At 34.5% G+C, this 14,766-nt stretch overlaps 1 protein-coding gene across 1 annotated transcript in view; it reads left to right on the forward strand.

Moving 5' to 3' along the window:
• ptprq (protein tyrosine phosphatase receptor type Q) overlaps window positions 1–14,766 on the forward strand; it is a 116,046-nt gene that overhangs the window by 23,299 nt on the left and 77,981 nt on the right. The window contains 3 exon segments of the mRNA XM_056478021.1: window positions 6,704–6,799; window positions 8,305–8,311; window positions 13,632–13,858. Coding sequence (XP_056333996.1) covers window positions 6,704–6,799; window positions 8,305–8,311; window positions 13,632–13,858 — 330 coding nt within the window.

Raw genomic sequence — 14,766 nt, forward strand, 5'->3', positions numbered from 1 at the left:
AAGCCGAAGGAAAATGAATGAATGCTAATTAAATAGTGTATAATTTTTCATGTTAACTTTTTGGAAATATGTATTAAGTCTAAGATTACATTAACTAAGATTTAAAGGTGCAGTATGTAAGTTTCACACCCAGTGCTTGAACTAGGTATTACATTCCTAAATCAAAACAAACGCAAGCGCAGGTTACCAGATTGAGGAGCAAGTCTGACTAAAGTCATGTTCTAGCAACTGCGCGGGATAGAAGGAATATTTTCTCTGTTATAAGGAGTTTTGTTCTAACCAAGACATATTAGAAACGGCTTCAATTTCTTGCAGCTGAACAACAGGATAAACTGTGATCACCTCAGGTAAACCTCATGTGCTTTATGATGTGTTAAATGCTAACAATGTGAGTTTGAATGCCATTTTACATGACATTTCTTGCCATATACTGAGAGCAGCAGCAGATAGTTCACCTCAGATCTTGAAAGTAAAATAAACCGTATAAAATTGAACTTTAGAATTGTGCACCAACACATAGTGATTCAGCATGTACATTTAATAATGTTAAAAAGGGTTAATATGTATACAATAGATTATAAAACTTACCATTTCATGAGTGAGTGCATATTCTGTGCTTCTGAATGGCTGTATTTAAATTTCTGTCGTGTTTCAGCCAAATTGCCAGCCAAATTGCTCATCACTGCGTATCTCATCACGTAGCGTGTTGTTAGGACATGGGATTACAATGTAACCTGCACACCTAATGTTTACGTTCGTAATATTTATATTATTTGCTAATTAATAACCTCATGTGGAACTGAATCCGCATCTCATTTCGTAGTCTGTTACTGTCCACAGGAGGTCACGTTTTGGTCACGGATGCATCATCCTTTAAGAGGCTTTCTGAATGAATCAATGAAATACACTGTTTTCCAGCAAGGCAACCCAGGGTGCTGAAATATAATTGGCTAAACTGGCATTGGGCAGGTTAAAAGTACTAAAACAAAGACAGCCGTTCCGGCACGGAAAACACATTTTCAAAGCAGAATATCTGACTTCAGCATTGTTTTTCAGATTAACAAGAATGTTCACTTAGCATGTTTCTTAAACATCTGCAAACATATCGTGGTATTTTTATGCTTTAGAAGAGTCAAAAACTTACACACAGCACCTTCAAAAACATTGTAGTTAATGTTGTTAATTAATGTTACAGAATTTTATTTTCTACTATATATATTTACATATATACATATATACTTTACATATACTGTATACATTTTGTGAATTTCAGTTCAGCAAATTCATATTCCTATTATTCTGATTTAGATTTACAAACCATGTAGAGTGATTGGGTTGAAGTTCAAGTAATTTTTCACTTGAATTACAATTTAGTTTGATATATTCATATTATTTTGTATTTTATTGTTTATACTCAAATTTTAACTTAGCATCATGTAATGTTTCATATAAGATTCAAATAATTTTTAGTCAATGTTTTTACAGTTCAGTAAATCTGTCTTTTTTGATGAACACTCCAACTGAACAGAATTTTTAATGAAATGAAATTTAACTCAGAGACTAAAAAAGACATCATTTTATAATAATTTGGAATTTCCAACTTTGCAAGATAGATTTCTCCTCATGAGAACTCTCTCTGCCCCTCACACACACCCACACACACACACACACACACACACACACACACACACACACACACACAGTGGCATGTTTGAGGGTGATGGTGAGCCGCCACTCGACCTTAGAGGAATTCTTCAAAAGGCTTGTGTTTCCTAGAATGAAAGAATACAACAGTACTGGCACACTAACAGAGACTGGAGTATGTGATAAATATCACTCTATTCACTTCTCTTTCTTGTACAGGACTCCAGGTTCACAAAGTACAGCCATTTTACAGTTTACTCTTTGATTATTCCATTCATTAATAGAGCTAATAAAAAGAAAATCTATTAAAGCTATTCAGAATTCAACATCATGATCATAAATATTGCCATCAACTATAAAAGGTTGTCTTTTAAATCTATTTTCCATTGATGTTTGTATTTGCCCTGAGTGAACTTTAGGCTCACAGACTTTGTAATCTAAAACATCTTGTGTGATTGGTTGATATTTTGTTATTTATTATTTGCTGTCATTATTTGTGTTTCACACAGAAATCCACAGATTTTTTAGCCCATATTTGAGCCTATTTATTTACTTGTGTGAATATATATATTTAATCTGTTTTATATTGATATAAGTAACATTATTAAATAATATACAAATGTTTATATATGATTTATTAAATATTTATTTATATGACAATACAGTTTGTAAAGTAATATTTTCTTGGATTTCTTTTTGGATTTGGATTTTAAACCTTAAATTAAAGTTTAAAACAAAGTATTTAGTTCTTATGCTCTCAAAATCATTATGCATAAATCAATAATTTTTTTCAAAACTTCTGTGCAGAAATAGTGAAAAATGTCAGCAGATTCTGTCTGGCCCTGGTTATAATACACATTATGTGTTGCATGAATTAGATTTGGCCCTGCTATGCTGCTTTTGTCAGGCTATTTTATACTCAGATAAGATTTGATTGATTGATTGATTGATTGATTGATTGATTGATTGATTGATTGATTGATTGATTGATTGATTGATTGATTGATTGATTGATTGATTGATTGATTGATTGATTGATTGATTGATTGATTGTAAACTGAATGCGATTCAATTTAACCAAAGTGAACCGACCCAATCAAATTTAATTATATATTTAGCATGTTGATCTATAAAATATATGCATGCATTTGTTTTTCCTCAACAAAACATTAATGAATGCATTAAATATAGAAAATCTATTCATTTTAGATCATTTAGAATTGAACATCACATTATTAATAAAAAGCCACCTTCTACACTTAAAATGTTGTCTTTATATCTAATAAATAGTTAGAACTTTAAAGTAACTTAATTTATAATAATATTAGTGCTGGGCAATGATTAATCACGATTAATTGCATCCAAAATAAAAGTTTGTTTTGACATAATACTGTACATGTGTGTGTGTGTACTGTGTATATTTATTATGTATATATAAATACAGCCAATTGTTAATCTATGCCCAGCAGTAAATATATTGAGTGCCCAGAAAAGTGCTGTATAAATTAAATAATTATAATAATAATCCATCCTCAGGACCATTTTGCCAATGGTTGATATTTAGTTATTTCTTTGCTGTGATTCATAGAAGTGTGTCTGTGTACACGTTCTGCATGGATTGGATTTGGTCATGTTATCTTGTTTTGCTGCTCTTGTCAGGCTATTTTATCCTCAGATCTGATAAGACTATACTATTGTCTTTCTGGAAGAAGCCGTGTGACGTATCGCCAGTGGTAATTTAGCCTCCCGCTGTTACATTACTCTACAAAGCTTAGCAGACCACCGCAGATGCTTTTGTTTTGTGTTGTTTGTGAACAAATGATTTCTGGTGAGATTCATTTGTGTGTTTATGGGAGTGCATGAGGTGCATGGATTATTGAGGGCATCTCATGGCTTTGATGCTAAATGCTGTTTTATGGGAATATTGGGATGGGTTTGATTTAAGTTTTTTTTTTTTTTCCCTTCCCTTCCCCTCGGCCCTTAAAAATGAGTGTGAAGGGGAAGGGCTTCAAAATTTACCCCTAAGAATGGGACAGCACTACAACACCTGCACACGTCATCATATGTCATCGCGATCTCTTACTTCATATGAGATCAGACGATCGCGACTGCTATAGTTATTCCAGTTGTGTTATATTTTTTGGTATTTAACTTCAGGAAATCACTGGAGGCGTATATCATGTTATCATAACCATCTAATGTGGCAATAAGATCATAACTGTACTGTGCATTTACACCGTGGCCATATTCATCAATGTAAACACACCAAAAACAACATTGACTTTATAACAGACACTGTAAAATGGTCATTCCCAGCCACTAGACTTTTCTGACAGGGTATTCCAGTGTCATCGAGTGTCAGAACATTGTGGGACTGCTGTACAGGAGTTATTATTAGGGATTATAGATAGTGAAATTTAGCGGTTTTTATTTTAGTGTGTTTTTTTAAAAGCATGATGATAAAACATGAACGTGGTTATGAATACATTAAAACATATGCTTGTTTGTCGGAAAGATTCGTAATAATGACAAAAAATACTAATTTGTGGATCTCCTTACTTCCGGGTGCCACTGTGGCTGGTGTAGTCTGGGAAATTTTCTTACCTCTTGGTTTCGAGTGTGGTCCTGAAAAATCTTTGTTCGAAGGGGTATCTACCTCTTGCCCTTAGCCCCACGCCTTCAAGCTAAAGAGAATTGGGACACCCCTACCCCATGGCAGGAGCGCGTAAAACGAGGGATAGGGGTAATGGAAAGGCTAACGGGTAGAATTGGGATTGGGCCATAGTATTCTAAATGACTTAAGAGGTTGTAAGCTCAGACGTGAAATAAAACTATAGTCATTTACAGTAAATAGCACAGTGTATTTGATTCATATATTAATGTATTGAATTAATCTATCCTGTTAATTCTATATTTGCTATGGTAACACAACAACTACAGTAATATAAACGAATTACCCAATACTGTACTTTTCTACAACTATAGAGAATATTATACTACAATAGACCACAGTCTGATGTAGTCAAATCAAATTATTTACATATTTATATAATTTTTATTTTATATGTACATATTTAATTTATAAATAAGTATTTTCTCAAATATGTACACTTTCAAAAATTGCTGTAAATTGTTCAGTTTTAATAGCAATTTTCATTGCCAGTAATACTATAAAATTTACAAGCACACTGTAAATTAATAATTACAATTATGCTGTAAAACTTGTCCCCCAAAAAATTGTGTGTGTGTACAAATTGAATATGCACAATATGTGTGTGTGTGTGTGTGTGTGTGTGTGTGTGTGTGTGTGCGTGCGTGCGTGCGTGCGTGTGTGTGTGTGTATAAATATAAGCTATTATTTTGGATGTTTAACTGCATTATAAACAGTATAATACACTTTTCTATATTGTGGTTCAAAATTACTATAGTATTTACTGTAAATTACAATAGCATTTTTTCATGTAAGACATCATGCATTAAAAATGAACCTTTTATTTTTCATTTGTTTAATTCACATTTATTTGAATTGCAATGCAATTTTAATAGCAGTCACAGCATTTAAAATAAAATGAAATAAATTTCAGCTAAATCATTTCATTTTTATGATTTTTATTTGATTACATTTCCTGTCGATTCAAAACTGAATGCAGGTTCAAATGTAATGTCATTTCAAATGTAATGCAGGTGATTTTTATGAAATGCAATATATACAAAAAAAAAGAGATGAAAAAGTGTGAAATGCAAATTCTGACTCAAATTCAAAGGCACAGTTTTGTAATACAAGCAGACATAACTTGGCTATATGTTGTAAGATAATATCTCTTGTCATGCACTAAAAATGAGACTTGACTGTCAAATTCTAGACCATGCAAAGTGCACGTTGGCGCTTAGTGATTAGCACTGTTGCTTCACAGCAAGAAGGTCTCTGGTTTGATTCCAGGCTGGGTCAGTTGGCATTTCTGCATGGAGTTTGCATGTTCTCCCCATATTGGCGTGGGCTTCCTTCAGGTGCTCCGGTTTCTCACACATTTGAATAAGATAAATTGGCCGTGGTGTATGTGTGTGAATGTGAGTGTATAGGCGTTTCCCAGTACTGGGTTGCAGCTGGAAGGGCATCTGCTGTGTAAACCTTAGGCTGGATAAGTTGGCAGTTCATTCCGCTGTGGTGACCCCTGATGAATAAAGGGACTAAGCCGAAGGAAAATGAATGAATGAATGAATGAATGAATGAATGAATGAATATTTAAATCAGTTGCATTTTAGCAGTTCATCACTATTTGTATTACATGACGTGCAGCCTGTAAGCCTTTTTAACATCAGATTAAAAACTGAATATAACAGGATTTGTGTGCCACAAATATATTTTTTGTATGTTTTAAAAACCAAAACCAGTTCCTGAAATTGAATTAAATAAACAGAATTGTTTTTAAAAAGCGAGATTTTTGTCATCAGAGTATGAAATGCCCCCTATAAAAATATTTTAATAAATGTTTAATTTTCTTAAATAAATTTAACTTAATTAAACACGTGAAAAAATCTGAATTAATAAAAAAATTATTATCTAACTCCATATTTAAGCTCTGATTTACCCCAGATTTATTTTTTTTTCATGACTAAATTTATTTTCCAGGTGCAAAAATCATGTGGCAGATTTAAATATTTAAAATAAATAAACAAATAAAGTGCAAAATATGCAGTGTAATTGCATATTAATTATAACAAAAGAAAGGTTATCATATTATTTATTTTAAATATAGTTAAAGTATAATACTTTTAAATATTTCTCTCAACTAAAACTTAAAATGTGTATTTGTATTAGTCATATTTTGTAAAATGACTCATCTATGAATGGACAGTGTAGATTAATAAAAATTCCTCAAGAATGTAAACAGCCAAATAAGCCCTAAGGTAAGTTTTCATTGGTAGTCCCACAGATATTACAGGCCTTTAAATACACCAACAAAAATGCTAATTCAAATTATAAGTATTGTTTTTGTACAGTATATATATACATGTATCTCCTACAGGCAGTCAGTATTGTGTATGTTGTGTGTTTTAGGCTCAAGTGTCCAGCGTAACCCCAGGAACGTCCTACACCGTGACGATCAATGCAGTGGCTTCATCAGGCTTCAGTTCTCCTGTCAGCCGAATACTGGTCACAACTATTGAGTCCTGTAAGTGTGTGTGCTCGGCCCTTTTTCATTTATAATGACGCTTTCTTTTTTCATGTGCATTAGCCATACAGTAGGTCGTATTTATCCTCTCTAGACCAGTGTTTGCAGACCGAGTGTCTCGCAAAGTGTTTTAAAACTTATGTTGAATCTGTGAAAACTGTTCACGCACAAGACTGCATGAAGAAGAAAAAAAGTGTTATCCTAATTCAGTGATATGGTAAGATTTTGTCCGGATTTATGTCAGTGTCACACTCCATACCAGTGTTGGAGAAAGTTACTTTTGAAAGTACTGCATTACAATATTGAGTTTCTGTACATGTATTATAGTTGCAAATGTACAAGGTTGTGACGCAGTTTGCAAATGTTTGTTGGAACAATGGATTTGTGAAACACCGAAAAATGAATTATACTTATTACAATGGAACTTGCGACCTTATTTGACTAATGATGGTTTTCGGAAACGCATCTCTGGACGGGTTGTTTGATTTGGGGGGCATTCGCTCACACTGGCCCAACAGTGGAAAAACGGTTGTTCCTTGCGCCACCTGGTGGATATTGGATAAAGCAAAAAAGTGTTTTTTTTTTTAATGAAAGGCAGCCTTTACTGCTGCAGCACAGTAGTGACTGCGAAAGACAAATTACAGGATTACGTGTGAAGAAGCGTGCATTCTCAGTGGCCACATTTGTAGTTGTGTTACTTCCACATCTGTAGTTGGTAAGACATGCATTACGTTACTTCTGAGTTACTTTTTCTCACCTGGCTGAGGCTTGATCTCTTTCAGAACTTGCTGGGTTTTTCTTCTTTTTTAATAGAGGAGCTCTGCGATTAACACCACACTGTATAACCTTCAGTTAAAATGATAATTTGGGATAATGTTATTTACATTTACATTTAGTCATTTAGCAGACGCTTTTATCCAAAGCGACTTACAAATGAGGACAAGGAAGCAATTCACACAACTATAAGAGCAGCAGTGAACAAGTGCTATAGACAAGTTTCAGGTGTGTAAAGTCTAAGAAGCAAAGCATTAGTAAAAAATTTTTTTTTTTTTTTTTTTTTTTTTTTTGAGAGAGAGAGAGAGAGGGCACAGTTAGTGGTATAGCCAGAGAGGCAGTTGCAGATTAGGAAGGAAAGTGGAGACTAAACAGTTGAGTTTTTAGTCGTTTCTTAAAGACAGCAAGTGACTCTGCTGTTCTGATGTAGTTAGGGAGATCATTCCACCAACTGGGCAGATTGAATGTGAGAGTTCGGGAAAGTGATTTCTTCCCTCTTTGGGATGGAACAACGAGGCGACGTTCATTCACAGAACGCAAGTTTCTGGAGGGCACATATATCTGCAGAAGTGAGAGCAGATACGAAGGAGCAAAGCTAGAGGTCACTTTGTAAGCAAACATCAGAGCTTTGAATTTGATGCGGGCAGCAACTGGCAGCCAGTGCAAACGGGTGAGTAGCGGAGTGACATGTGCTCTTTTGGGTTCATCAAAGACCACTCGTGCTGCTGCGTTCTGAAGCAGCTGAAGAGGTTTGATAGAACTAGCTGGTGGCCCGGCTAGCAGAGAGTTGCAATAGTCCAGTTTGGAGAGAACAAGAGCTTGAACAATGAGTTGAGCTGTATGTTCAGATAGGAAGGGTCGGACCTTTCTGATGTTATAGAGTGCGAATCTGCAAGATCGAGCAGTTCTAGAAATGTGGTCAGAGAAGTTCAGTTGGTCATCAATCGTTACTCCAAGGCTACTCCAAGGTTATCTTCTGAGAACTTCCTGACCCTAGAGCTTTACATGCTGTATATGCAGATTAATGAAAGTTTAAAGTCTGCTTTTGTAATTTTTTGTCTTATTTGTGAAGTAAAATCACTGTCCATTGAGACAATCCCCTTTACTTCCATGCATTCAGAATAATGTGAATACTTTCATTGCAGAAATGTAAGGCTCTGCCATCTTGGTTTCTGTCTGTTTTTGCATTCTCTTATTAAGTGTGCGATTCAGTGTGATTATGTTCATTTTAATTCAGTAGTTTTAAACTATTAAGTTTGCAACAGGGTCTGGTATAAATTATTTTAAATGTTAAATCAAGTAATGAAATGTTAAACTAATTTATTAAAAGCAATTAGGCTAGAATAAAAGCACTTTTAGATTTAAAAAAAAAAACAAAACAAAACAAAAACATTTTAAGGTTATTATTATTAGCTCCATTAAGCAAATTTTTTTCCCATTGTCCACAGAACAATCTATCGTTATGCAATGTTTTGCCTAATTACTCTAACTTGCCTAATTAAGCCTTTAAATGTCACTTTAAGCTGAATACTAGTATCTTGAAAAATATCTAGTAAAATATTCTGTACTGTCATCATGGCAAAGATAAAAGAAATCAGTTAATAGAAATGAGTTATTAAAACTATTATATTTAGAAATTAATTAGAAAAAATCTTCTTTCTGTTAAAATGAAATTGGGGAAAAAATATGGAGGACTGATAATTCAGGAGGGTTAATAACTAGGGATGTCCCGATCAGGTTTTTTGACCTCGGGTCCGAGTCATTTGATTTTGAGTATCTACCGATACCGAAACCCAGGGGCGCCGCTGGCCGCCAAGGGCCCTCGGACAAGTTGATATTGAAGAGCTGGGGGGGGGTTGGGGGGGAAGTTGGTATCGCGGCTGAAATTGAAGAACGGGATGGGGGGGGGGGGGGATGAGACTGAGTTAGTCTCACGGCTGAAAGTAAAGAGCAGCGGGGGGTGGATGTGGAGTTGGTATCGTGGCTGAAAGTTAAGAGCGGGGGGTGTGGGTTGGGTTATGGGGGGTGGGATTTGGCACGGGCCCTTGATAATGTCTCTGGGGCCCCCCATAAATGTATGGGCCCTTAGAATCTTCTTAACTCGACCCCCCTCCCCCCCCCAGCCCCCCATCTACCCCCCCCCCCCCCCCATATATTTAAAATATATTTATTTTGCTTTGGCAATGTTGTCATAATTAACTTTATAATACCTCCAGACCGCAGACATACAAGCTTTCTGCTTCAAGTTGCTTCCGTGTCTTACTTTGCCGGCATTTAACCAATAGGGTCTCTGCATCAAAGTGATGTCATGCCATATGCGTTGCTGTTTCTGTGTGAAATCAAGAAAGAGGTTTAACTCGGTGCCACCGCATAACTATAGGTGTTTTAAAAAATATGGAAAAAAATATATATACATATATATTCAAGTCCTGATCGGGAGGCAACCCAATTTCTGATCACGTGATCGGATCTTAACATTCCTACTAATAACTATATATGCAACCATGTGAAGCCTACACCATAACTATTACATGCACTTACAGTAATGCAGAAGTATAAACTGGCCTTTATAAAAATGAATATCCTCAATTCTCAGTTCATTTAATATTCTCGATTCAAAAATTTAAATTCTCATACACTAAATAAAGGGGAAACTGATGTGTTTATCTTCATCTGGAGTGTGTTGCAGCCGTCAAAATCAATTTAGTATTTTCCTTTGAAAGGGTAAATCCAATGAAATGTGAAACTCTTTGTGTATGAATCCATACACACTGTTTTCCAATCGAGATGCGTATGTGTGTGTATTTATGTTTGCATAATTGATGCTGATTCCAGTTAGCAGGCTTTGATACGCAGGTATCAGATTCACGGGTCCCTCGGAGAATGGCATGAACAGGTCACGCTTTCTGATGGCTTTATATTGTTATTCTCCTAAATGTCTGACACCTCCACCACAACAGAGAGCTTTTTGAAAGACCTCAGCATTTGATAATGACCTCCGATGATACCAAATCTAGGTCAGGGCAACCGTATCCGTCCTGCTTCAATGCACATCAAGAGATGATGGCAACTAATGCAAGAAGTGACAATCTAGTGAAAATTAATTGTGTGTAAAAAAAAAACTGCATAGAACTAATTGCAATATAAATAAACAAGCAATTATAATTAATAATAGATAGATATTAAATAGATATTAAACGCATCATAAATTATTCAAATTATATCATCATTGGGGTTTTAAAATGTAAAAAAAAAATTGCAATTGCCTAATCAACAAACGCTGTCAAAATGTGATAATACTGAATATTGAATGCATTAAAAATGGCTCAAATGATTTAATTATTTGTTTTGCTGTCTGTGAATGTTAAAAAGGCTCTTTAACACTTTGTAAACTATATTGCATTTATGCAGTTATAGGTCAAATAATATAGGAGAATACAGCAAATACATCATAAATGATTGTCATTATTTGTGTTTTAGCAAAATTATTTAAATTAGCCAATTATAATCAAGCTTTTTTAACAATTTCCTATAGATTCTACAGTAACTTACTGGCAGCAGTTGGCCAGTAAGTTACTGTAAATCAGTTACAGCAAAATATTGTATTTATATTTACAGCACCAAGTCAGGCGTTCTCCAGCCCCGGCGGCTAGACTGCAGCTCTGCACAAGAAGTTTGACCAGAGGAGAAATGGTCATGCCCAACTGAGCCTGGTCTCTCTCTGGGTTTTTTCTTTCACTTTTGTCAATTGGTGAAGTTTTGTTCTTCACCACTGGGACTTGTGGAGATGTGCATCAATGGATTTGCTCTTTAGTGTTTGGACTTTCAGCAGTGAAAATTAAACCACACGGAACTGAACTAAACTGAACTCAACTCTGAAAACTGGACTGACACAGTTTCAATGTACTAGAAATTCTATGTTGAGCTGCTTTGACTCAGTCTACATTGTCAAATCGCTATAGAAATAAAGATGATTTGAATTGAACTGAAGTCAGAATTATTAAACCCCCTGGTTTATTTGTCCCCAATTTCTGTTTAACAGAGAGAAGATTTTGTTCAACACATTTCTAAACATAATAGTTTTAATAACTCATTTCTAATAACTGATTTATTTTGTCTTTGCCATGATGACAGTAAATAATATTTTACTTGATATTTTTCAAGACACTTCTATACAGCTTAAAGTGACATTTAAAGGCTTAACCAGGTTAGTTAGGTTAACTAGGCAGGTTAGGGTAATTAGGCAAGTTATTGTATAATGATGGTTTGTTCTGTAGACTATCGAAAAAAAATAGCTTAAAGGGGCTAATAATTTGATCTTAAATGTTTTTAAAAAATTAAAAACTGCTTTTATTCTAGCTGAAATAAAACAAATAAGACTTTCTCCAGAATAAAAAATATTATCAGACATACTGTGAAAATTTCCTTGCTCTGTTAAAAATCATTTGGGAAATATTTAAAAAAGAAAAAAATTCAAAGGAGGTTTATTAATTCTGTTTTTTAACAGTGTGTATTTACTGATTTGTATGTATATCTTCATTGTAAAATATAAAGTAATTTTCACAAAGCAACCATAAAATACAGTAACATACTGCATAACTGTCCTACAGTTAAATACTGCATAATTTACAAAAAGCGTTAATAGTGTACCATTTCTCATAAATAAGTGGCTTAAGTAATTAATTACTTTGGTAAAAATTTCTTTTAAACATTATGTGCAAAAACCACATAGAAATAATTGTGGCTAACCAGTTATATTCAGGTATTAAATTAAGCTACATTGTCATGCAAAAACATATATAGAATGATTCATAAATGGTTCAAAATGATTAATTGGGTTTACATCTAATTGCATGTAAATTAGACCTGAGTAATCCGTAAAAACGGCATAGAAATTGTTGTAATTAACCAATTTGGATTCAAGCATTTAAAAAAGTTGTGGCTAAATTACATCAGTTATTGTTTCATTATTTATGCTTCAATTTTGTTCATCAATAAAAATAATCATTGACCATTTCCTGTGAGGGTTGGGTTTAGGGGTCGGGCGCTATTATTAGCATACAAAATGCATTACGCAAATGGAGAGTCCTCATAAACCGCTAAAAACAGTATGTTTGTGTTAGTTCTTGTTTATGTGGTTTATGATGACTTGAAATTTAAATGGGTATGTTTTTTGTATATATGTTTTACAGTCTATGGTATGACCTAGTTGTACTCTATTAAGGTGGTTTAGGAGGACATGTCTTAATTTATTTAGAACTTGAGGACTTTTGACATTCAAAATTTGCTTTAGGGGTATGCTAAGGCCATATAATAAGTATTGTTTACAGTATAAAATACATTGTGCCTATGGAGAGTCCCATTAAACCATATTTAGAATTACGTGTGTGTTTAAAGGTTCCATATGTAGGACTGACCTAATGGTTAAACTAGGCAATGCAGTCCAAATTCATTTTTATTTTAGAGGGTTTTTTCCCCCAGTCCCTCTGATGTCAACTTGATGCACACGTGGGTTGCCAGATTGACAACACAAACAAGTGCGGACATGACTGACAATCGAGCTGCTCATTTAATGTTTAAATTTGTAATATTTGTATTATTTGCTAAATGAAAACCACCTCATGTGGATTTTTATAACTCGGAATCAGCATCTCATTTCAGAGGCTGCTGAATACTAATACGCTGTTTTCCATCAAGGCATCCCGGGTGGTGAAATATAATTGGGTTAACTGGTAGTGGGCGGAGTTACATAATCAAAACAAAGACACATTCTGACAATTTAAAGGAGAACAACAGATTTTAGCATTGTTTTTCACATAAGCATGTTCACTTACATGTTTCTTAAATATCTGCAAACATATTATGGTATTTTTCTGCTTTAGAAGAGTCAAAAAGTTTTCCTACAGCACCTTTAACTACACCTAACATTTCCAGGTAGTTGCAGTGTTCAGTAAAGCTGTCATAAGATGATATACTGAATGCATCATAAACTGCTCAGATTGTTTCATTATTTTTGTGTTTGTGTGTGTGTGTGCGCAGTACCAGCGGCCCCTTCTAAACCCGAAGGCGAGCGGGTCGGTTCCACCGGGATCCTGCTGTCCTGGCGGATGCCGATGCCTCTCGACCCCTCCATTCACTCATTTGTCATCAGATATAAGGAGATGTGTCCTTATCCAGACCCCAGCTTCATGGAGATCACCAAGAGCTTGGACATCCCAGAAACCCTGCTGAACACACTCACGCCTGGAGCCACATACAACATCAAGGTGCGGAAATGAAACAGCAGCATACATCACATCCATTTGTTTAACAACAGAAAAAGGTCAAGTCGAGATGAAATACAACTACAGATACGCACATTAATATAACAACAATATATAATATAACAACAATAATTAATATTTTAACATTACAGTAAGTGTTGAATTTAGGGTTGGGGTAGACCCTTACAAAAAATTACTGCTTTTTTTTTTAAAGAAAACTGCAGTTTTTTAAAGGAATGCTGCAGTTTTAGTTAACTTCTGAAAAGTGCAGTTTTTAGACACGAAAAACAGCATTATTTACGTATATTGTAGTGTTATTGCAATACAACTGAAGTACTACAATACAACCAACTGCAGTACATCTACTGCAATACAACGGAAGTGCAATTGCAGTACAATTACTGCAATTCAATTGAATAACTACTACAGTACAAGTGCAGTACTACAACTGCAATATTACTGAAGTGATACTACAACTAGAATTCAGTACAACTACTGCAATCGTACTGAAGTACTACAACTACTATAATGCAGTTCTGCTACTGCAATACAACTGCAGTACTACTATAATACAAATAAGGTTTCAGTACTTTAGTTGTATTCCTGAAGGACTACTACAATATATTTAATTGCACTTCTCAGAAGTATAACTAACTACAGAAGTACATCTACAATACTGAAATACATAAAAAACTAGTGCACTTTTAATACTTATGTTCCTAAGTGCAATAAATTATATATTGCCCCTGTCAGTTTATTTAATGTTACTTTAGTTGCACTGCAGATTTTACTGCTGTTGAACTTTATTGCATTACAGTTGAACTGTGTTTATACCTCATTATACTCAGTGGCGCACAAGCGAAGATGTGTAAGTTTGCTTTTTGATTACACTGCTTTCACCAGCGTTGGTT

This window comes from Danio aesculapii, chromosome 18 (genome assembly GCF_903798145.1).
Source record: "Danio aesculapii chromosome 18, fDanAes4.1, whole genome shotgun sequence".
Classification (NCBI taxonomy): Eukaryota; Metazoa; Chordata; class Actinopteri; order Cypriniformes; family Danionidae; genus Danio; species Danio aesculapii.